Raw genomic sequence first — 24496 nt, 5'->3', positions numbered from 1 at the left:
CCTTTAACTGATCTCATGAGTGACAATGAAATACCATTAGATGATGATAGACTAGAGGAAAAGACAAAGGCCAAAGGTCCACCACCACCCGTTCCCAAAAAGCCTAAAAATCCTTTCATAAAACTAAAAACAGCTCAGTTGATGTCTGGTGAGAAGCGGGGCAAAGATCACCACCGCACTGAAGCAGGAGTGAGAAGAAGACACACCGTTGATGTTCACAAAGGCTTCCGAAAAGGTGGCGCAACCAATCAGGACATGTGCTTGCTGTGGAATGATAACAGCGCCTATGGGGTACAGCCTCAGATGCGACGTCTGTCGGTGGACCTCAGTCCTTGGGAACGTTTGTCACTGGACCGCATGGACAATGAGTATGGAGGTTTGGTTGACTTTGACTACTGTGCCCGAGTGGCACAGTATTCTCCAGATGAGGATCCCGTGGACTTGGACATGTTGCAGAGGAGGGTATTCCTTGATAGGCGGAATCGGCACAAAAAGGTAGCACCACCACCACCACCACCGGCAGTTGCAAAAAAGCCCCAAAATCCATTTGCCTTAGAGCTCGAGTCAGACCAAGAAACCCTTCAACCCATGAGAAGAATGCTCCTGCTTGAAAGGACAACATCTGACGATAGCAAGACAAACTATAAAACAGAAAAAGACAATGGAGACATTACAGATTCCTTCAAGCCAGTGTCTGAACTAGTCAGGGAAAACATAAAAAGAACTCAAGATAGGGATAGAACGGAAAGGGCCAAAACTCAGCCCAGGGTGGCAGAGCAGAACCTGAGCGTCAAAGTGTCCCAGATGAAGAATGCCTTTGATGTCCCGAAGAAAGTCAAAGAGAGGCCACAAGAAAGCCATCCATCTCCTAAGAAAGGTATGTTGTTATGTAAAGGCCACCCACAAGTTTTTCAAAACCCTGATTGCCTCTTTTGCATGCTCTGATTGCTTGGATCCCAGACAACTTCAAGCGCTATATATGGATGGGATTATTAAAAAAAGATGTTCAGAAAATTTACCCTGGGTTCACAAACAGCTTGTCAGGTGTTGCTACACGGCCCACCAAACGAAAATGGGGAAAAAAACTAGCTTTACTTTGATCAGTTATTTATTCTATTTATCAAGGTATGTATGAAATATCTTGAAAACATTTCTGAATTAGCCACATTGCATTTTGAAGTTTTCAATTCTCATGAACAAATGAATGCTTACAAAAAGGGAGATATTATAATACTTTGCTTTATTTACAATATTTTTCAAAACCAATTGGATTAATTAGCCATTTATAAAAGAACAAGCAAAATGGCCCTGCGTTGCCGGGCGATAGAAGATTGGATTCAGGTGCTTGGAGTGTTCGGTGTTTAGAAGCTTCAGTACCCAATTTGGCCGCAAGACAGAAAGCGGACTCCGTGAAAGCAGATGTTTATTGATTTTACTGGTATGTATTGGGGTGTCTTGATACAAAACCTAGTTAAAGACACTTACAGAGGCCTAAAGTACAATCTTGTAAATCTTCACAAAAATCAGTTAAGTCGTTTCGGAGCCAATAAGTCACATACAAACAAACACATCGGGATTTATAAAGTAGTCTAGATTTAGATAGGTTGGATTAGGTATACAAAGAGATAAAACACATGCAAGGGATAGGCCTACGTTATCTTTTTAGCCCAATGTTTTGCGAGGTATCGGACTTTACACTCTCTGTTTCAGCATTTGGGGTGGTTTCTTTAACCACTTGGATCGTAGGGGCACCACTTCCGGTTTTGTGTCTGGGGCAAGTCTGGCGGCGCACATACCATATACAAAAAAAAGATTAAATCGACCCAATGTGGCCTGAGGCTTAATACATTTGGCCGCCCCTGTTTTAGAGTGTAGTTGATGACAAATAATTTAATTGCTTGCAGCTCATTTCTCTTTGTAAGGTGAATTTATGAAAATTTGACACAAAAGTGGAGCACTCTCGCACACAAATGACACCTGGAATGGTCCTTTTTTTAAAAAAAGTGCACACTAGCTGCAGTTCCCGTTTGCACTGTTCCGACAGCTTAGGTCAAGTTAAAATCGAAGACTTTTTAATACCTTTTAAATTCAAATTTAAGACTAGGTTGACAAAAAAAACATAATTCAAATAAACAAAACAAAAAAAAACAACCCCATGAATTAGAGGCCATTTTAGACAAGTTTTTTTCAATTTTTTTGGTCCAGTTGAAAATTTTCCGTCTAAAAAACATGGCACTCCCCAAAGTTTTAGACATGCAAAACCATAAATAAAAAGGATGTTTAAGGTCCTTCATGGATCTTCAGACAAAACTGGCAGATACTGTAACGACTAATTCCAAGGAACTCCTCTGCTACATTCATGAAGCATTTTTATCATGATGCATGAAATATGGCCTTTTTACTCAATCTTTTTAGTTCAAACAAATGTAAAAAAAATCTTATGTGTTCACATATTTAAGAATTTCCAAAATTGTGTTTAAGACAGTCTAATGCTAGTTTATCGCTTAATTTTAGAATAATGAATTCAAATGCCTTTTCTTTTCAAGAATCCACGGAAACTCTGTTTGCCTATGTCATATTTAGCTTCTGATAAGGGTGCACATGTAGATTGGCCCTCTCTTTTGCCTGGCAGGCAATATGCAGCAGCAGGCCAGGTACTAATAAGTGCTTAAATGTGCCTGTGAGTAAAACAGGCATAAACTTAGAGAGGGTCCGATGGCGCTGGGAAAGACAGAGCGAAAGGACTATGGAAGCGGCACTTTGAGGTACTTGGCGGAGGGGTGAAGTATCAACCCCAGGATAATGGTATCGATCCAATCCAAGTACTTGCTTAGTATTGTTAGGAATTCAATATTATAAATGTATCGTTTACCAAATTGTTCATATTAGTTATCTGACTCCATTAACCAAACACAACATAAATTCTGTCCTAACAATGCGTGCTCGGTTCTTTTTGTGAAAAGACGGACAAGAGACCGGCATTTCCACTTGGGGACAGATTTAATTTCTTAAATAATTTAATGAACTCCATTGAATTAGCCGAATTAGTGTAGCTCGAGTCTTCGTCAAGCCTTCTCTTTCGATTCTCCCTCGATCTTCTCAAGTTCTCCCGGACCACAATTTTTCCGCAAGCGGGCTCCTCCCATGGGCGTGTCAGGAAAAGGCCCCACGTGGCTCCATCGTCTCGGAGAGGAGCGTCGTGATGTTTGTCCTTGTGTGTCTGGCCTCCTCCGTCAGAGTCCTGTTATCAACAGAACTAAACAAAACATTCGGGACGGCGTGACCTGAAGCTCACTTGGTGAAAATCTTCATTGCACTCGATAAATGTAATTTGTATTTGATCGTAAAAAATCCCTAATAGTCAAATGTATAAAATCCTTCAGTATCGATATTTGGATCGACCAGCCCACCCCTAGTTTTAAAATGTATGATGTCTTTTTGTAAATACATTTCGATAACGCTTTGAACGGGTCAAGGTTACTTGGGTGGGGAAAAAAAAGTATTTCAGAGGGGGATCGACGACAGAATAAAATAGATATGGAGCCACATTTCTAGTTTTTCCCTCAGCATCTACCAAACCATCAACCTTTTTTTTCTGAAAAAAAGCGCCCCTCAGTCCCCTCCCGTCTCCATTCACACATTCGTGGCATCGGCACCTCCGTCTGCGCATGCGCCATCGCCAAAACCCCATTGAACGTCCTCACCGTGCATTTACAGAACAACGCCGAGGTTTCATGGTGGAGATAACGGCAAATGGGATGCAAAATTCCTCAACCGGCACCCTGACATACGGACAACCCTAAAACGAGAAACAAGGGGGGTTTTAAAGCGAGCATTTGGCGTTTAGTGTCGGTGTGTGCACGCGCGAGGGAGAGTGTGTGATTGCGTGGAGACAAGGGATACTGGAGGAACGTCCTGCAGGATAAAGGCGCGCCGAAAAACTCCACACATTCATGTGTCGTGATTGATCGTCCTCGGGAAAGAATTGCATCGATTTCGGAGGTAAGAAAAACTCAAATGGGATTTTTACTAAGCCGGCAAGCCTTTCGGGAGGGGTTTACGTGTCGGACAGGAGGGGGGTAGGGGGGCTGCGCAGCATCCGTTAGCTCGTAGGCTGGGCTGGGTGGAAATATCTGCACTTGCGTCAGCTGGCGCGGTTAGCAGCTAGGCTACTAAGGCTAAGCTAGGCTAGCCCGCCAGATGCCCAAAAGTGGGGTCGACACCGGGAGAGAACGTCGCTCGTTTCATTTTGCAATTGTTACCATAAAATATGACTCGCCTACCTTGGCATGGATTTAACCCGCTGAGCTTTTGTTGTTTCGTGCGTTTTTTTTCCTGCAGCGGCTCAGAACCGAGACAGCCCGCCGAACAGCTGCCAGCCGGTTGGGCGGAGCGAGAATGATGCCTATCCATTTAAACCTCGTCTGAGCGTCTTAATGTTATTATTTTAATGCAACGTTTACTTCATTGAAAAAGAAACAAAACTGCAAAAACAATAAGGGCGAACAGTTACGGCCAAACATCAGTATCACATAAAACATCCGAACTGACCCTTTTCAATGCGCTGCACAAGAATGTTAGCTTAAATGTTGAGCCAGCTCTACAACACACGCTCACCCTGTAATTCATGAAAGTCAAACATACATTGCATTTATTAAATGATGACAAAAACACTTACTCGCAGTGTCGTTTTTTCCTCAAAAGTATTTGAATAAAAAGCATTAGGTTCAGTTAGGCGGTGGCTAACATTAGCGGCTAATCACCATCATTCTTTTAGTTAGCCTATTGCAGATGTTGCCTCCTTTATTACACATGTCAGTGAGGAGTCAAAATAGGAAAACGACAAACAAGTTACAGGAAAACAAGGTAAAACGTGTGAAATCAAAACATTGCACAGGTTTAATTTTCTGTACCGGTAATGGTCAAAATGCGTGCAAATGAGTTCATCTCACGCAAAATTTGGTTAAAATGACGTCACGATTGTAGCGAAAGTTGATTAAGGTTATTCCTGCATAGATGAGGTAAACAAACCAAAAACTATTTCTAAACCCGGACCAAGTTGTATTGGCTGAACAAAAATCCGTTTTTGGTATCTGTTTTTGGTCCAAATCCAGTGTGTAATTAAGCTAATTCAGCCCTAAAGTCAACGTCCAAAATAATATTCGATGCCAAGTGGGATGCGTTAAAAAATGTATAGTCTTTTTTTCTGCACAACGTATGACTTTGCAAAAAAATCTAGTTTTTCTTTCTGCACAACGTGTGTCTCTGCAAAGTTACATCTAGTGTACACACTATACTATCCCTCTGTGGTGTTGTAAACCCAACTGTCACCTTCTGTTCTCATACGTCCGTTTTTCCCACTTGAGACTCTTTGCATCCGTCCCTCACATATTGCAGCATTTGTTTGTCGTTATTTGCCACAGTATACATAATTTACATATATATATATATATATATATATATATATATTATATATTGATTTTACTGGTATGTATTGGTGTGTCTAGATATATCTCATCACATCTCATTAGCTGCACGGCTTATCCTCAGTAGGGTCGCGGGGGTTCTGGAGCCCAACCCAGCAATCATCGGGCAGGGGACACCCTGAACTGGTTGCCAGCCAATCGCAGGGCACACAGGGACAGACAACTCGCTCATTCACACTGAGGGACAATTTGGACCGGCATATCCACCTGAAATGCATGTCTTTGGAATGTGGGAGGAAAGAGGAGTGCCTGGAGGAAACCCACGCAAGCACGGGGAGAACATACAAACTCCGCACAGGAAGTCCGGTAGCTGGATTTGAACCCACACAGGAGGTTCCCAAGACCTTAGAACTGTACCATATATATATATATATATATATGGGCAGCACGGAGGCGCAGTGGTTAGGGCATGTGTGGCACAGTTCTGAGGTCATGAGATCGAACCTCCTGTGTGGAGTTTGCATGTTCTCCCCGTGCTTGCGTGGGTTTCCTCCGGGCACTTTGGTTTCCTCCCACGCTCCAAAAACATGCATGTTAGGTTAATTGGTCGGTCCAAATTGTCCCTCGAAATTCATGAACGAGCGAGTTGTCTGTCTCTGTGTGCCCTGCGACTGGCTGGAAACCAGTTCAGTCCCCTGCCCACTGCCCGAACATAGCTGGGATGGGCATCAGCACCCCCGCGACCCTACTGAGGATAAGCGGTGCAGATGATGGATATATATATATATATATATATATATATACATACATAAGTGTGTGTATGTGTGACAAGTTAACATAATGAATTTATGACTTAAGCTCTTGCAAAACGTCAAGAAAAGGTGTTCATGTGGCAGAGAAGGAGAATCCAGTTGCCAAAAATGAGAAGAGTGTGAATGTTTGGAGGTCCCTTATTCTGTCACAAGAGGCACACTAATCCAGGGTTGGACCTGGAATCTCCTCACGATGTGGCATCCTGTGTCCACTGACCTTTAATCTGTTCCCCTGGTAGACATGCTTCGGCGAGTTGTGCGACAGAGCAAGTTCCGCCACGTCTTTGGCCAGGCGGTGAGGAACGACCAGTGCTACGATGACATTCGTGTCTCTCGGGTTACATGGGACAGCTCCTTCTGCGCCGTCAACCCCAAGTTTGTCGCCATCATCATCGAGGCCAGCGGCGGTGGAGCCTTCCTGGTCCTACCTTTGCACAAGGTCAGTATCCCCAGGACAGTATGAACCAAATCTGAGTCTTATTTAGGAGACCAAAATGCACAGAGAATACGGTCAGCTAGGCCTAAAAGCAATCATCGGGCAGTGGGCAGGGGATACCCTGAACCGGCAGGGCACACAGGGACAGACAACTCACTCGCTCAGTCACACCTAGGGACAATTTGGACCGGCCAATTCACCTGAAATGCATGTCTTTGGAATGTGGGAGAAAACCGGAGTGCCCGGAGGAAACCCACGCAAGCACGGGGAGAACATACAAATTCCGCACAGTACGGCCGGTAGCTGGATTTGAACCTGCCTAAAAAATATATTATCTAAATAATTGATTAATATGTGAACTATTTTGTTGTTGAATGGACAAAACGTTTTTTCTATCCATGTGTTCTAACACTGGAATTGTTTTCAAGAACCCATTTAGATAAAAAGACAATGACAATTTAGTTTCTGGTTTTGTCTGTCCCGTGTCAAAATTAGCAAAACAATGATCAATATTTTCCAAGGTAAAGGCGCATCACTTGAGTCAGATCAAAACTATCTACTGTAAGTCCAAAATATTGTCTTTGAAAGCAACCCTCATCTTTTATCATAAAAGGCAGTGAAAAAAAGATCAGTGAATATTTAAAGGGTCATTGTGTACCGTTTAGCACCTCCTCGTGATTAAAAATGTTAATTAAAACAAACATTATTTATTTAAATATAAGCAAAAATACATGAATGAATTAAACTTTTATTTCGAACATGACAAAACAAAACAAACTGAGGAAAAAAAACGTTAGAAAAAAAAACAAATAATGTTATCGTACATGTTCGAAAGGGAGTAGGAAGAAGCATATGCTTATTAAAGCCTACTCCTTTGATTTTATTAATCGTGTCCCACAGTTGGCTCTTCTCTGTATTTACATATAATAAATACCTTTCAAATATACATATTTACATTGGCTGAATGGATACAGTCTCATCATCACCATCACTAATTCCATCACTGTTTTTATACTACCAGATTAATTTAGTTTTACCCATCTTTTAACTCTAATGCTAGTAATCACTTGTCATGTAATTTGTTTATTTGTATAGACCTTAATCACAACGGTTCTCAAAGGGCTGCACAGACCACAGATGGTTGCAAACTAAAGACAGAAAATAATAAGCATTGTGTCAGTGAGATACAGGGCAAGCAGGGGTAGCTTAAAATACCAGTAGTTGTTAGCCAAGCCATTTATTATCATTCAGTCACCAATAAAGACAATAATAACAATTAGTGACAGTTATAACAAACTAGGATACAAACGTCAATTGTTTTAATACTTGTAGGTAGAGAATGTTTTATTTACAAAAACAATGAGAAAATCTATGCAATCTGGTCACTTTGGCTCTCCTTAGTATTTTTCTTTCTATGTATTCTTTGTAACACTCTTTTTGGTTGCACTACATAATACCACGACATCTAGTGGTCAAATATTAGTCTGTTCCCTTTAATGTTGAGGATTCAGTAATCTAAAAGGTTTCTAAACGATAAACCAATTATAAAAAAATGTTTATTAATCTGATATTCAATTACAGTTGTAACTCCACAGCCAACGCAAAAATCATGTGGATTGTCATATTAAAGCGTGCTGAATTAAAAGCCAGAGCTATAAATATAAAGAAAATCAATGTCTGTAGTGTTGTGTTCCAGTTTAGTCAATGAACATGTGATACTCTCGTGTGGGTGAGGGAGGGTAGGAAGACGTTAGTTGGGCCACTGGCTTTGTGACGTTTCAGCACCATCACATGAATTTAATGAGCCGTAGCATTGCCATAAACTTAGGGGGCCTCATCATTCGCAGCTGAATAATAATCACACTGGTGGGGTGGGTTCATCAATTCACTGGATTTCTTTTTTTGTTTTTTAGTTTTAATGTTGTCATAGGTAAAGATTGAACCCTCCAGAGTTCAAGCGTTGACTTGGCTTTTAAACAGATCTGCTTTTGTGCCTGTACGTGTGCTGTCAAGCAATTAAAATATTCAATCAATTCATTATAGCTAATAGTTCATCTGATATGTAAAATTTGTGTTTTTCAGTGTCCTTTATTTTTGAAATTGTTAACAAAAGGATTGGCCATTGGATTATACAAGTAACATCCCACTTACAACCTGCTCGATTTACATCCACCTGTACTTACAGTTGTTTCATTTTAAAATGAAAGCGGTTAGTAATGAGGGTCGCTTTACAAAATTGCTGAAAAACTGAAGGCCATTAAACTCGATGAGAAAAAGCTTCAGAGACCTTCATGACTATTTGGACAAAGAAACCATTCGGTAATTAATTTTCAATGAACTAAAAGGAAATCGGTGTGAAATACAGGTTGAGACTTAAACCTCAGAACTTGTCACGAGGAAGACCTGGTAACCACTTATTCACTATACTGTCCTGCTTATGTATTAATTTTTCCTTTTTGTATTTGCCATCGTTGCAATCAATTAGTATTTCAACTTGTCACCAGACTAGTTTTCACCGTTTTTTCACACACAAGGTGCACCAGACTATCGGTTACATGAAATTGAGACTACAGTAAGAGTTACAGTGTTTGGGCTCTTTTTACAGTTACGGCAAAACATTGTTTGCAAAGGGAATCAAACCTGATTCGCGGAAGTGACTGCGCTGACTCTTTAGCACTAGACCACCGGCGGTACAGATGACATATGAAAAGGCATTAGACCGCCTGTCATCATTACACTATTTTTACTCACGGTGCCAGAAACACTGATTTGTGTAATGCAATTTGATAAGTTAAGCAGTCTCTCTCTCCACTTCTTCACCAGTGTTTAATAGCCTATCTGTTTAACATGTACTCGAATGTAAACTAGCTTGTCTAGTATTTTGTTGAAAAAATAAAACATTCTGTTTCTGACTCTCCCAACATTATCACCAATAACGTACATGAGAAGAAGTGGACAGACTGTTTAACCTATCAGAATGTATTAGGCAAATTAGTGTTTCTGGTAACATGAGTTCAAATAGCTTGATAATGAGACAAGCTCTAATGCCCTTTTGTATGCCATCTGTACCACTGAATGTCTAGTCGTTAAGTGTTGGTGTCCTCACTGCCACGACCCGCGTACAAATCCCTATGGATACAATGTATTTGGGCCTAGGATGATCATTTATTGATCAATTATTGCTCAAATACTGAGATACAGAGAACTCTTGCTTCTTCGCGCTTCAGTTGTCGCTGGTTCATGCCCTACCCGGAAAAATAAATAATTCAATGGCCAAAATTAAGCCAAGATTCACGCCGATTGGCCTGCCCCCTTTACCTGAGATCTCCGATGCCATTTCATATAGCGTCTTTCATACTGTATTGTGTGTGAGCGGACCCCTGCACTGGGCTCCTCTGTATCTCACTTAGAATTTGTCTCCCTGCGCTTTTGTCGTGCCGCTGAAGGGATGCATCTCTGGCTCCCTCACTCTCTCTCTTGCCCTCTGGCTCTCTCTGCCCCTCATTTGGTGGGCCTTGATCAAATCACACACCCCAAAAAAACGTCTAAAATAGTACTGGGTTTCTATTCCTTCTCTCTCTCTTTCTCTCTCTCTCTGTGTCTGTCTGTCTGTCTGGCTTTGTCTGTCTGTAAGTTGTCAAGTCCCCCCCCCAAAAAAGGCGTGACACTACTTGGCGGATTTTCACTTTTCGCGGGTGGTTCCGGTCCCCATTAACCGCAAAAACGGAGGCATTTCTGTGTATTGGAAAACCTTGTGTAGTGACGCACACCTATGAATACTGTGTCAGGGTTACCGCGGATCCTTGAAAAGTCCATCCATCCATTATCTGCAATATCCTCAGTAGGGTCGCGGGGGTGCTGGAGCCCATCCCAGCTATCTTCGGGCAGTGGGCAGGGGACACCCTGAACTGGTTGCCAGCCAATCGCAGGGCACACAGAGACAGACAACTCAGTCGCGCATTCACTCTCAGGGACAATTTGGACCGGCCAATTAACCTGACAAGCATGTTTTTGGAATGTGGGAGGAAACCGGAGTGCCCGGAGGATACCCACGCAAGCACGGGTAGAACATGCAAACTCCACACAGGGGGTTTGATCTCACGACCTCAGAACTGTGCCGCATTGAATTCATTATTCCAAAAATAAGGACTTAATTGGCATTAAAATGTCTTAAATCCAATTGAGTAACATTTATGAATTGTCTTTTTGAATAATTCACCGATTAACTTTCTTGGCAACATCGCATGAGCACATTAACGAGACTATCAAAATGGTGATGTGGTTTCAGTCGGGCCTTAAGTCTACCCACAATATACATTGCAACTTTGGACAGAGACGTTTACTTTGGAACATGGGAAAGTGTACGTTTAACTTGCCCTTAGCTGTAGGAACCCTATTTTCAAGCGTATCCACTGTATTCTGCGTATTTACAAATTTCTGGCCGTGTGAGGGTTTTTAGATTAGCCTTATATTTCTGTAAAAAGCATGCACACACATACTACGCTTGTACCTTAATACATAATATTTTTGAGTTCAACGTAATCATCAATGTTAACTCTAACGTGTGTGTTTTGTAGACGGGCCGTATCGACAAGGTGTATCCGACAGTGTGCGGTCACACGGGTCCCGTGTTGGACATCGACTGGTGCCCTCACAACGACCTCGTCATCGCCAGTGGTTCCGAGGACTGCACTGTTATGGTAGGAAGGTCCTTATTTTCTTTGCTCCAACACACTTTTTACACAACCAACCTCTTCTTCATAAGCTAGTAGTTTGTCAGTGCTGATAGAAAGAAAGTCAAACCACATATATTTTTAACAGTGACAGCGCATATTTTATGTATCGCCACTGGTTTAGAAACGGCATTCTGATTAATATTCTGTATATGGGTAATGTGTTGCGTATCTGTTTTTAATAAATTTCAAGTGGCGCCCGTTTTGCTTTGGTTCAGAGCTCAATTGCCAACCAATCACTATCGACCTGTTCTCAGAAGCTGAGCTGTGATTGGGTGTCTTATGTACTCTCAGCAAAGGTAGGCTTACTTGACAGCATGCAGCAAAATGGCCGCCCCCTAAGATGGATTAAAACAGGTTTACCTTTTTTAACACAGTATAAAGAATAATATTCAAAAAGCAATGTTTTAAAGTGTATAGAGACAACATGAGTTATTTGTCAGTGTAATTAGCTGATTTTTTTAAGCCAAAATGATTAAATAGTAAGACTTTTTTCATCAATTCCAAAAAAGCTCTGTATGCTGCATTAAAAATACATACTTCCGCTTTTACATGCCCACATTTTCTTGCGTAAATATTTTGTGTTCAAATATATCCAAATTGTTTTTATCTTTTTTAATCTTTTATCTTTAAAGTAAAAATGTTTAACTGGAGTGCCACGTCCAATTTCGTTGTCACAATATGTTCAACCCATTTTGTAACAATTATAATGAAGGGATATACATTCTTTTCAATTACATTCTATACAAATTGATTTTTCTTTATATTACTCAAAAAGAATAAACGATTATTTACCTAAATGTCAACAATACAAATCTCTCTGAAACAAAAGCCAATTCCTTAAAAATGGATTTCTTCGGCCTTTTTTAGAAAAAAAATGTTGGTTAATATGACCGTATCATAAACAACAAGGAACAGAACCTTCTTTTAATTCTTTATAATTGAATCTTTGTTTTGAAGTATTACGGATTGGGTTGGGATACAGTGGGACCTCGCTACTTTGCAGTTCCACTTTCGCGGGTTCAGGGCTTCGCGGGTCTAAAAAATAATAAAAATAAAATAATATATATATATATTATTATTATTATTATTATTATTATTATTATTTATTTTTTTTTAAGCATTTTTGAAGGGGCGTCGCTGCTTCGCGGATTTCCACTTTTCGCGGGTGGTTTTGGTCCCTATTATACAAAATCATATCGACCATGGCAAAATAACACTACTCAAAAATAATATATATATATATATTTTTTTTTTTAAGCATTTTTAAAGGGGCGTCGCTACTTTGTGGATTTTCACTTTTCGCAAGTGGTTTTGGTCCCCATCAACCGCGATAACCGAGGGGATTACTGTATATTATACATGTTGTACTTAATGGTGTATGTATTTCAACTTAGTTGGCAAATATTACGCATTATAGATTTATGTTTGTATAATTTGAGAAAAAGTATACACTACATGTCTGAGTAGAAATGCAAATTTAACTTAAGATAAAAGAATAATTAACAAAACATTTAGTTTTAATTTCATGTGTCAATGACAAAGCCTATCTGAATCTTCAATTTGAGTGATTTCTCAAAAAAGTATACTGAATGTGAAATATAATCTTAGCGCTGCTATGATCCGTCATCATTTTGTTCTACCTTTTCCGTATTAGCTTTAGGCAAAGTTTATTATTTTTTTATTCTATCTTTATAGGTTTGGCAGGTTCCTGAGAACGGGCTTGAGTCTCCGCTCTCAGAGGCAGTGGTGGTCCTTGAAGGTCACTCCAAAAGAGTGGGCATCGTGTCTTGGCACCCCACTGCGCGTAATGTTCTCCTCAGTGCTGGTACGCCAAATTTCTCTTTTTGGGGACATCCAATTATCATGCCAGATATATAGAGTGTGAATGCCATTTCCTGCTTTAGGATGCGACAACCAGGTGATCATCTGGAATGTCGGTACGGGTGAGGCCATGATCAGCCTAGATGACATGCACCCGGATGTCATCTTTAGCGTCAGCTGGAGCCGCAACGGCAGCCTCTTATGCACTGCCTGCAAGGACAAAAAGGTCCGCGTGGTGGACCCTCGGAAAAAGAAGATCGTGGCAGTGAGTGGAAAAAGATTTTTTTGATTTGTTTGGTTCTACAAATTAAAAATGTATCATACAATTTGCATATTACATTGTTGTACTGTTGGAGAAGTACAGCACCGAATTAATTAATCAACAACTACTGTAAAATTCAGATTATAAGCCACGACTTCTTTCCCCAAGCTTTTAAACCTGCAATTTATGCATCGATGCGGGCATTGTACTATGCAACATTAAGGGGTTAAGGTACCCTTTTTTAATAAAAGGCTTTCTGTGTACCGTTTTTGTTAAAAGCTTATGTTTCAATGTGGGTACGTACGGCTTTTGTATGTACAAAATGTTTTTTTCCTTTAAAAATGCACTTTGTGCGGCTTATAATCAAGTATGCCTTATTGTCCGAATTTTACAGTAAACACTTAATGTATTTACGTACAACATGCATTTGTGTATAACGTGCTTCCCTATTTTTTTTTTTTTTTTTTATATAACAAATCGGTGTAGGATTTTGTTTTACTTTTTCTCAGTTTGAGCTTTATGGTTGGCTGCAATTGGTAATCGAATCCGGGTCACGTCAGTAACCATGCCGAATCCTAACCACTGGACCGACCCCAGATGTACAGTAAATGACACATAAAAAGGCATCAGTTTTAATCTCATCATCACACTATTTTTACTCCCTGTACCAGAGACAAATGGTGCCATGTGTAATAATAGTCTGATATTGAGAAAGTCTAAGGCCTTTACGTAGATCATCTGTATCACTGGTGGTCCAGTGGTTGGGATTTGGTGCTCTCACTGCTGCGACCTGTGTTTGATTCGTGTTGTGACCAATTTTTTGCAATTGTGGTCAGTGATATTTTTCAACTGAATAACCATTGCACAAATGCAGTAAAACGCACTTCCAATTTTTGAGTTTTTCCTTTTGCGTACAAACAAATGCGTGTTTTACAACAATAAATACAATACAGGTCCTTCTCAAAAATTAGCACATTGTGATAAAGTTCATTTTCTGAAATGTACTGATCAACATTAGACTTTCAAATATTTTAGATTTCTTAACATACAACTGAAGTAGTCCAAGCCTTGTATTGTTTAAAAATTGATGATTTTGGCAAAAATAATGAGAAAAACAAAAATCCCTATCTCAAATAAATAGCATATTTCATCCAACCAATTAAAAAAAGTGTTTTTCATTAAAAAAACGAAAAGTCAACCTTCAAATAATAATGTTCAGTGTTGCACTCAATACTTAGTCTGGAATCTTTTTGCAGAAATGACTGCTGCAATGCAGCGTGGCATGGAGGCAGTCAGCCTGTGGCACTGCTGAAGGGTTATGGAGCCTTGAGCTCATCCTCAGTGTTGGGTCTGGTGTATCTTTAACTTCCTCTTCACATTATCCCAAATAATCAGGAGAGTTGGCAGGGCAGTTGAGCACAGTAACACCATGGACAGTAAACTTTTTACCAGTGGTTTTGGCACTGTGAGCAGGTGCCAGGTCATCCTGAAAAATAAAACCTCTACAGCAGATGGAAGCATGAAGTGCTCCAAAATATTTTGATAGCGAGCTGCATCAACCCTGCCCTTGATAAAACTGAGTGCACCAACACCAGCAGCTGACATGGCGACCCAGACAATCACTGACTGTGGGCACTTGACAATGGCCTTCTGGCCTCTTGCCTTTTCCTTCTCCCCAGTCCTCCTCCCGACTCTGGCACCTTGATTTCTGAAAGACATTTAAAATTTGCTTTCATCCCAGCCATCCGTTTCTCGTTCAAAAGTGGCTTGACCTGGGGAACGCGGCACTTGTAGCCCATTTGCTGCACACGCCTGTGCACTGTGGCTCTTGATGCTTCTACTCCAGACTCAGTCCTCCACTGCTTCCGCAGGTCCCCCAAGGTCTGGAATCAAGGGTTCTCCATAATTTTCCTCAGGATCTGATCACCTCTTCTGGTTGTGCAGGGTTTTCTGCCACACTTTTTTTCTTCCCACTTGATACAGAACTCTGGGAACAACCTATTCGCTCAGAGATTTCTTTTTGTGTCTTACCTTCTTGCTTGAGGGTGTCAATGGTGGCCTTCAGGACAGCAGTCAGGTAAGCAGTCTTACCCATGACTGCGGTTTTGAGTAATGAACCAGGCTGGGAGTTTTTAATAGCCTCAGGAATCATTTGCAGGTACGTGGAGTTAACTCAGATTAGGTCAGTAGATCGTTTGGAGCACCTTTTCATATATGCAAATTGTTTTAGAAATAAATTTTGGCCCTTCATGACCCTGATTCCTAAAATCATTAATGTTATAACAATAAAAGACCTGAAATATTTCAGTTGATGTGCAATGAATCTAAAATATATGAAAGTTTTATTTTCATCATTACACTGTGGAAAATAATGAACTTCATCCCAATATGATCATTATTTTTTTAGATGGTTATTCAGCTATTTGCTTTTGCATTGAGGATTAATGTCTAAAATTGTTTTCAGTTTTTCTGACACGTGGGCTAAAAAAGCATGTACATTTTGTGATACCTGCACAGAAAACAAGGAAAGGGGCGCTTAAAAAAACTTGTTCTGCCCAATGTGACTGCTGCCTTTTGTTTTATTCCAGGAGAAGGATAAAGCCCATGAGGGAGCCCGGCCAATGCGAGCAATCTTCCTAGCAGACGGAAAGATCTTCACCACTGGTTTCAGCCGCATGAGCGAGCGCCAACTCGGTCTATGGAAAAGCGTATGTCATCATTTCTGGCATATCACTAAGTCATGCAACACAGCTCCACGGAGAGGCGCTGATCTCCTTCGTTCAATCCCGCACGCACACTTTTTTCTCTTTTCAATCATGTTGCAACAAACAACATATCACAAAATGAACAAATCATCTGAAAAGAAAAAAAGGCATGACAGATTGAAGACAAAGGTTTTTAAGAGATCCATCCCCAAAATAACATTGAACACTTCTATCAATCATTTAAAAGAAATCCAAAATCCAAAGCAATGCCACGAGAGTAGAGAAGATGATAAAAAATTCTGGAGAAAGCGTTCTTTCTCGTGAGAGAGGCGTCCTTTCTCCTAATGCACTATATTGCTATTTCCTGTTATAATTGGGCAGTTTAATAATAACACCAGTCCTGTAACACATTCGTAAATATAAGAAGAAATTATTGATTGAATAGAAAAAGAAGTTACTGTAATAACATACATACATTTACAAAAAGCTTATAGGGACATCGTATTTATATTTGACCTCTTGATGTCGCTGTATTGTATAGTGCATGGGTCTCGGACATGGTGCCCGCAGGCACCAGGGTGCCCACTGAGGACAGCTGTGGTGCCCACAGACTTGTTCTGAAAATAGCTTAAGAGTGCTGTGGTATTGTTGTTTTTATTTTATTTTTTTAATAAAATGATTTTTTTGGTGGGGGTTGGCTGAGTCTATTTCCTAGCATGAGCCTGGTAATAACATAGTAACAACATAGTAATAACATAAGGTGTTAGTTTAGAAATGCATATCAAACTGGGTGCCCTTTTCAACAATTAGTAACCAAAAAGTCCTTGAAAAAGGTTGAAGAACCCTGGTTAGGCATGGGCAATATTAAATATTTTTTGCGCGATATAAAGAAAAAAATCGGCCGATGTTGTTAATTATCACATTAATTTCCACATCTTTTTTTTTTCTTACACATTTCAAGTATATATATTTTTTTGCCCCTGAAAACCAGATGCTGCTTTAACAAATCTTTAATCTCAGAACAAGACGACTGATAAATTACTACACAACATTTTATAAAAATGAGAATCACCCAACAAAATAAAAGTTAACAAAATGAGGTAAACAAAATGTAGTAAATTTCACATAACCTCAGTTGAACTACACAATGCAGTGACCTCTAGCAGTCAGATAATACACACGCTCCCCTTAAGCCAAACTTTGAAGTTGTCCGTTGCCGGATAAACTTTAGGTAGCATGTCCTGTGTACAATAAACATTGTACAACTGCAACATACAAAAATTGCCTTGACTTGTGCCTGCAGGACAACATGGAGGAGCCCATTTGTATTCAAGAAATGGATTCCAGCAATGGAGTCCTGCTGCCATTCTTTGACCCAGACACCAACATAGTTTACTTGTGCGGAAAGGTGAGCACCATCTTGCATTGGTCATGCCCTTTCGTTTTCCCTCGCTCATCTTCCTAGCTCTTCCCCTCTCTCAGGGGGACAGCAGCATTCGGTACTTTGAGATCACGGATGAGGCGCCGTATGTCCACTACCTCAACACTTTTTCCACCAAGGAGCCGCAGAGGGGCATGGGATACATGCCCAAACGCGGACTTGATGTCAACAAATGTGAAATTGCCAGGTATGACCCTCCCATTTTTACTCTTGTATCACCTTATAATTAAGGTTGCAATGATTAGTTGTTGCAGTCGACGAAAATCAATAATAGAAAAAGTAAAAAAAGTAAGTAATTGTCGCTAGACACGTTTTTCTAACAGAGTGAGGTATCTTACATGATTACTATCACACATGCCGAATAGTGGCTTTGTCTGGAGCGGTAACTTATAGAATTGACAGCACCAATACTGCTGCAAAATTAACCAAAATCTTATTGTTATTGCGATGTGACGTAGTGTGATTAATAATCGCAAGACACTGCGGTTTATTTAAGAATTCATAGTTCAGTGTTTGTGAGTGATGAAGTGCTTTGCCAAACAGAATTGTCACAGTTCAGGTTTTAACGGCACTAGCCAATAAAGGCGAGGCAAGGTTTGCCAGAAACATGCTATGCCACACACCCAGGTGTGAGCCACGTGTGAGCAGACAGCAACACCAACAAAGCTCCCCAGAAGAGGGTGCTGTTTTCTTAGGGTTAAAGCGTGTCACTGTGATTAAGTACTCACAAAAAACAAAACTAGCACAGTAAATGCACTTTTTTTTTAAAATATAAAATCGCAACAAAATTTCAGTACCAGTTTGAAGAATCGCAATTAGGTTCTCTTCCAAAATTGTGCAGCTCTAGGTGCCAACATCAAGTTGGCGTACCAAAACTATAAAAGGACTACTTGCATTGTTTGCAAAACAGACCTTTGAATATCATGGCAGTACCTCTGTGATGCAAGAACATTTAGAAAGAAAGCACGTAAGACAGTTGAACGATACAGTCTGGCTCACTTTGTTAAAATTCAAGTAATATTTAAGCCTATACGGTTTTGATCACGTGCATTGTACATTTTATACTCTGTACACTGTAGCACTGTATTTTGCTATAAAAGAGAGCTTGAGCTTTATGCCAGAATACCTGACAATTGTATTCCAATGTAATGCATGTATTTGGAAGAAGAGTCACGATGAACCGTTGATTTCAAACTATTGAAAACGATTAAGTTCTTTTGTTATAGACTTAGCAGCTGACCACTGAATGTACTTGACAAAATGTCTTTTCTTTACTGTTTTACCTGCTCTGAGTGCGCCCCTTTTTGGCTTGCGGGGATACAAAATGTTTGATTTATTATTTATTTGCCTGTCCCTAAAAATGGGCAGAGGTTTATTTATGGATTTACTGACCGAGCATTGTGCCTTATTTATTTATGTTTTGTCTTTTGTAGGAAAGAGATGTAATGTCCATAGTACGCATTTTTCTTTCTTTATTAACATTTGCCTCATAATTAAGTCAACTTCTTGCTAAATGGAAGAAAAAAATATATAATTTTCCAATGATATTAATAGTTTCAATAGTCTGTGAATAGTCCATTGTTAAAATAGTCAATAGTTGCTGCTCTACATATGATGGGTGTCGTCATTGTGAATTTCTTCTTTTCAGGTTCTACAAATTACAAGAGCGAAAATGTGAGCCAATCATCATGACTGTCCCCCGAAAGGTTAGGGGCAACTTATTTACTTGGTTAAAGTTATTGCCAATAAATACATTTGTATAAGTTAGCCCAGTAAAGAGATTAATCATATTTTCATTGTTTACTTGAAATCAATATTTATTTAAACAAATGTTGCACTAAACAAAACTTCATTTTCTTTTCCCTACCGTTTTTTTAATCAAATTTTACCACTGCTAATATGCAAGAATATTGTCAGACATTAAATTGGTCCGTGGTACAGAAAAGCTCGAGAATCACTGTAATGGAGTATTTGATTATGTATTGATTGTAAAAAAGGAGAGTTTCCACTTCACAGATTTGACCTATCATGGGTTCTTTTGGGAACGTAACAAGTGTTTACTGTATTGTAGTGTGACTAAATGTAATAAGGCTAATACACAGAAAAAGAATACGCTAAACAAATTTCCATATTTTCCGCACTATAATGTGAGACGGTTTATGAATAGAATAGAATATACCTTTATTGTCATCGTTACAAAATGGGTTAACATATTGTGACAACGAAATTGGGCATGACACTCCAGTTTCACACATTCACAGTGAGGCAAAAAACCAAGAAGATAAAGGAACAGAAAAGATAAGGTTATAAAACAAGGAGGATAAGGTTATGGTTATAATTTACACAATAAGGTTATGGTTATAATTTACACAATATTTAAACAAGAAATGTCGGCATGTAGGATGTCACATACAGTTTGGTATCGTAAGGGTTTGTGCAATACGCATTTGGTGCAAAAATAGTCATCATAAGGCACACCCCTTTAAATTGTGTCATTTATTTTTCATACTTAAGGTGCACCGGACTGTACGGCGCATGAAACTGAGACTATAGTAAGAGCTACTCTGAGTACGGTACATATTGATGCAATGCCTTGATATGTGACACTGACCAAAATTGTTTGATAGATGTTACCACTAGACCCACCAGTTAAACACACAAAATGGTGTTCGAGCTTATCCCATTATTATGCTTCATTTACTCACAGTGCCACAACACTTATTTTCATAGTGCATTCTGATTTAACTGTCTCCCCACTTCTTCACTTAGCGTTTATTAACCTCTCTTTTTAATATTTGTGCTAATTCAAAAGAGCTTTTATAGGATTTTGTTAAAGGTCTGTTTTCTCCATTCTCTAACATTTGTTTTTGAAGAAGTGAAGGGACTGCTTAACCGATTAGAATGCACTATGCAAATCAGTGTTCCTGGCACCATTAGGAATAATAGTATGATAAAGATATAAGGTCTAATGCCTTGTCATATTTCATTAGTACCAGTGGTGGTCTATTAGTAATAATCTCTCTGCAATCTCACTGCCACTACTAGAGTTCGATTCCTGTTGCATAAGTAATTTTTTTAATTAAAGGTTTATTGATTTGATCAATCATTGCATAATCGTTGTTCAAACACGGTAATGTAAAATATTGTATGGGAACCAGCCCTTTAACTACTGTATGCATTTTAACAGACGTACTCTGTGGTCCATAAGGTGAACTTTCACATTTCTGGTCAAATTGTTGTTTTTAGGTGCACTTCATAGTCTGGAAACTACAGTACACATTTGAACAAAATAGGTCATGTTAAATGCAGTCTCTCCTCGTAAGTTCTCCAAAATATTTTCAAGACTGACGTAAAAACAAAATATAAAAGTGCACGCTATTTTCATTCTATTTTATGAGTTCGATTTGGACTTTTCCCTGTCGCCCTTTTAGTCGGACCTGTTCCAGGACGACCTTTACCCAGACACGGCGGGGCCCGACCCAGCCCTGGAGGCTGAGGAATGGTTCGCCGGTAAGAACGGCGGCCCGGTCCTTATCTCGCTCAAAGACGGCTACGTTCCCACCAAGAGTCGAGAACTCAAAGTGGTCAAAGCCAATGTCTTGGAGAGCAAGGTCGCCCCCGCCGCCAAAGTCGAAAATGCATCCAACGTGCAGAAGAATCTTTCATCTCACGCACCAGCGCAGCCGGCAACAGTACGTCCATGTTTACTTTTTGTGTGTGTTTTTTGTCACAGTATGTGTAAGTAGTATAATTAAAAACATGGTTTTAAGTCAGTCACCAGTTTAAAAGATGCCGATTGATATAAAGAATCCAAATAAAGTATTCCCTCACCATAACGCAGTTAATACTTTTCACCTTTTCGCTACTTCAGAGATTTGCATCTTGTGTTCTGCATTCTGATTTGCTTAAGTGTCTGCCCCTTGTTATTATTGTTGTTTGTAAAAAAAAAAAAAAAAACTGTTTATAGAGTAATTTTATTTTCTAAACAAACACTAAAGACTGTGAACAGGTTTTGTTCTTACTTTCAGTGGATAATTATTGTATATTTGTAAAAAAAAGTTTTCTACTTCACGGACTCTGCCTATATAAGGGATGGGTATCGTACCTGTATGATGCGGTAAAGGTAAACCAGTGAAAGCTGTCGGGCCCAACTGTTGTAGAAGAGTGTGTTGTGTCACCCTGACCCGAGTGACATGGCCGCTTTCTTGTGTCCCGTTTCATCTGGAGGGACGAAAAAATGTTTTTACTTTTTTTAATGCTACTTGATTCCTTTTTTTATTTTCTCTGTTTTTGTATGTGTTTGTCTTGCTGTCAGTCACCCCTCTCGAGGGATATGACCAGGGTAGATAGATAGATAGATAGATTATATCTTGTGTACCCATTCGATATGGTTGATGTAAAGAGGAGGCGTGCCGTTTCTTTGGAAATGAATGTGGAATAAGAAAGCTTGATGAGGTTGAGAAAATGGTTGGAGCGCTTTTTTCGTCCACTTTTTACCACGGAGGAGGAAGTCGCCTAACTGTGTGTGTGTGTGTGTGTGTGTGTGTGTGTGTGTGTGTGTGTGTGTGTGTGTGTGTGTTTCATCATTCACAAGTTTTATTTATCAAGATATAACATTTTATGCAAAAACCCTTGTGCATTTGCATTTTGAATATTTCAATGCATATTATCAAGTTTATTGCTTGAAAACAAGGACCTTTTATATATTTTTGCTGGTATTCTTATTATTATTATTATATCAGTACTAATTTGATTTGATTAACCTATAAATCAAAATGTACAAAATTGACCAAGCCCTATTTTATACTTTTTCAATGCTGTACCTAATCTATTATTTTGATCTAATCCTAAATTTTTCAAGCCAATTCGATTAATTTAATCAATTTACAAACAAATATACAATGAAATGTACCATGCACTGCACATGCACCTTTATTTGTAAATACAAAAGAGACAAATTGTATAGGTCTATATTATCTTTTTTTCCTTCACATACTGCTGAGATATCGGATTTAAGACACAAACAATTCTAATAAGTCAATCATTTTTTTACCTCCTGCCTGGCCCATCTGCCAAATATTTGAACCCAATGTTTCCCATTACTTGTCATAGTTGTGCCCACCACTGTTAAAATATATGTGAAATTTGCACAGATGGACACAAGGATTTCTTTTTTTTAAATTCCGTTTAGTTTTCAATGTAGAGTCTTGGTACCGCCATCAGTATGGTTGGAACAAATTGCAAAAATGTGTGTATCAGTGCTTATTTTGCAAAGAGAGTGCCAGTTTCTAAGGTGATCGGTCATATTTTCCTCCCGAATGTGTTTCCAGCAAAAGATGGAGGATAAACTAGAAGAAGTGCTTCGAGAGTTTAAGTCTCTGCGGGATCGTGTCATTCTCCAAGACCGACGTATCGCCAGACTGGAAGAGCAGGTGGCCAAGGTTGCCATGTAAGTCCCTGTCATCCCCCTCCTGAGTTTCAAAACGCTCCATCCTCGCCCCAGTTTGGCGTAGCAAGCCGACATTCCAAGATGAACGTTTTCTTCCTTTCCCCACACGTGGCCCCGTTTTTCTTCTTTCTCCATGCTCGGACACACAGATGGAAATGAAACAGTCTTATGTTTTGTTTGTTTTAAACTCATGTGAGGTTTGTTTTGTAGAATCAGTATTACTTGTCATGTTCCGTGTTGCCAAATTTTATGCGGGTGCAGTTTCATGCACTTTTTTTTTTTTTTTTGCATTTTATCATCCTGTTGTACGTACATTCCAGGTAGAATTTTTTTTAAGGCATTTTTTTAAATCCCTCCCTCACCTGTACTCCAATCTAGCCCCAGCCCACCATTTTGTCCATTGATGAATGTGGAAGAATGCCTTGAAATTTTCAAGAAATGTAACATTTGGGGCGGGGGCGTTTGCCTGGTGGGCGACAGGCTCGCATATCCAGTGTAAAATGTTGTGCAAAATGTAGTGGTGCCTCTTGTCAGTGTGGGTTTTTTTTTTAAACTATAAGCCAACACAAAAAGAATGCTGCCCTGTCAAGTGAGTTTTGGGTGTTGGGAAGAGGAACCACTCACACCCCAGCTTGTGTTTCACGCCAACATTGCTGATAAGTTCTGTGCACATAATAAAGATTTTACACAAAAATCTTGTGGGGGTTTTATTTAATTTTGTAATTCCCGAAGTGGTTCTCAAATTGTTCAAACTACGCAGCCTTGGCGTCAAGCCAGAGATTGCCGGACTTCAGTCTGACGGACACGTCAGGCTCTTTATCAGTCCTTTCAAATGGAAATGTTAAAAACATCACTGAACTAAACAAGCAAATGGCCCTCTTTTGCTGGGCGGATTGATAGTAGATTGCATTCAGCTGCTTGGAGCGGTAGGGGGATGCCGTGCCCAATTTGGCCACCAGAGGGCAGTAGACACTACGTGCAGATGTTTATAGATTATTATTATTTGAGCTGTTGGTTTATTGGGGGGCGCCATGCCTTGAAACCTTGCCAAAGACATTCGTGGAGGCCCAAATTATGTCTGTGTAAATTTGCGGTTTAGCCGTTTTGGAGCCTACAAGTCACATACACAAAAAAATGGGATTCATAAAGTAGTTTATTGTAATTGGTTTTTAGAATACATAGATATAAAATAGTAAAAAAAAAATGCTATTAAATTTTGAATTGGTGCCAGTCTTTTCCGCAGTGACTCTTCTTGTCCCTGTGTTCATAAACGCTAATCAGTAAAATTTGGTAGCTTTTTTTTCACTTTTTTCCCATGTATTGGGTTCAATACTCTGTATTGGCTTATACTTTTAAAACCAAATCATATTTCCCTTCCTGGCCCATCCCCTCTTTAAATGTTTTTAAC

The 24496-nt window shown here is 39.6% G+C and overlaps 1 protein-coding gene and 1 long non-coding RNA gene across 4 annotated transcripts; one reads left to right on the top strand and one right to left on the bottom strand.

The window, feature by feature from the left end:
- coro1cb (coronin, actin binding protein, 1Cb) lies at nt 1-23782 on the top strand. 2 transcript variants are annotated; one of them, XM_088355641.1, is made up of 11 exons: nt 1-877; nt 6478-6677; nt 11252-11374; nt 13106-13235; nt 13315-13496; nt 16082-16201; nt 17502-17606; nt 17681-17826; nt 19288-19345; nt 21071-21331; nt 22970-23782. In XM_088355641.1, the coding sequence occupies exons 1-11, from the start codon at nt 16-18 to the stop codon at nt 23090-23092; spliced, it is 2310 nt and encodes a 769-aa protein (XP_088211767.1). In that variant the 5' UTR covers nt 1-15; the 3' UTR covers nt 23093-23782. The 2 variants fall into 2 exon arrangements, with proteins under 2 accessions (XP_088211767.1, XP_088211768.1); XM_088355642.1 differs by lacking the exon at nt 1-877 and adding an exon at nt 3644-4002.
- On the bottom strand, nt 2982-4951 carry LOC148350894 (uncharacterized). 2 transcript variants are annotated; one of them, XR_015853020.1, is made up of 2 exons: nt 4679-4951; nt 2982-3256 (listed from the first exon to the last, which is right to left on the bottom strand). It is a non-coding gene; the product is annotated as an uncharacterized LOC148350894 (long non-coding RNA). The 2 variants fall into 2 exon arrangements; XR_015853019.1 differs by lacking the exon at nt 4679-4951 and adding an exon at nt 4284-4655.
- Nucleotides 23783-24496: the final 714 nt, after the last annotated feature.

This window comes from Urocampus carinirostris, chromosome 16, assembly GCF_059441175.1.
Source record: "Urocampus carinirostris isolate Australia breed hairy pipefish chromosome 16, RoL_Ucar_1.0, whole genome shotgun sequence".
In the NCBI taxonomy this organism is placed as follows: domain Eukaryota; kingdom Metazoa; phylum Chordata; class Actinopteri; order Syngnathiformes; family Syngnathidae; genus Urocampus; species Urocampus carinirostris.
The sequence above is the reverse complement of the archived record's forward strand: the minus strand, read 5'-3'. Positions and strand labels throughout refer to the sequence as shown.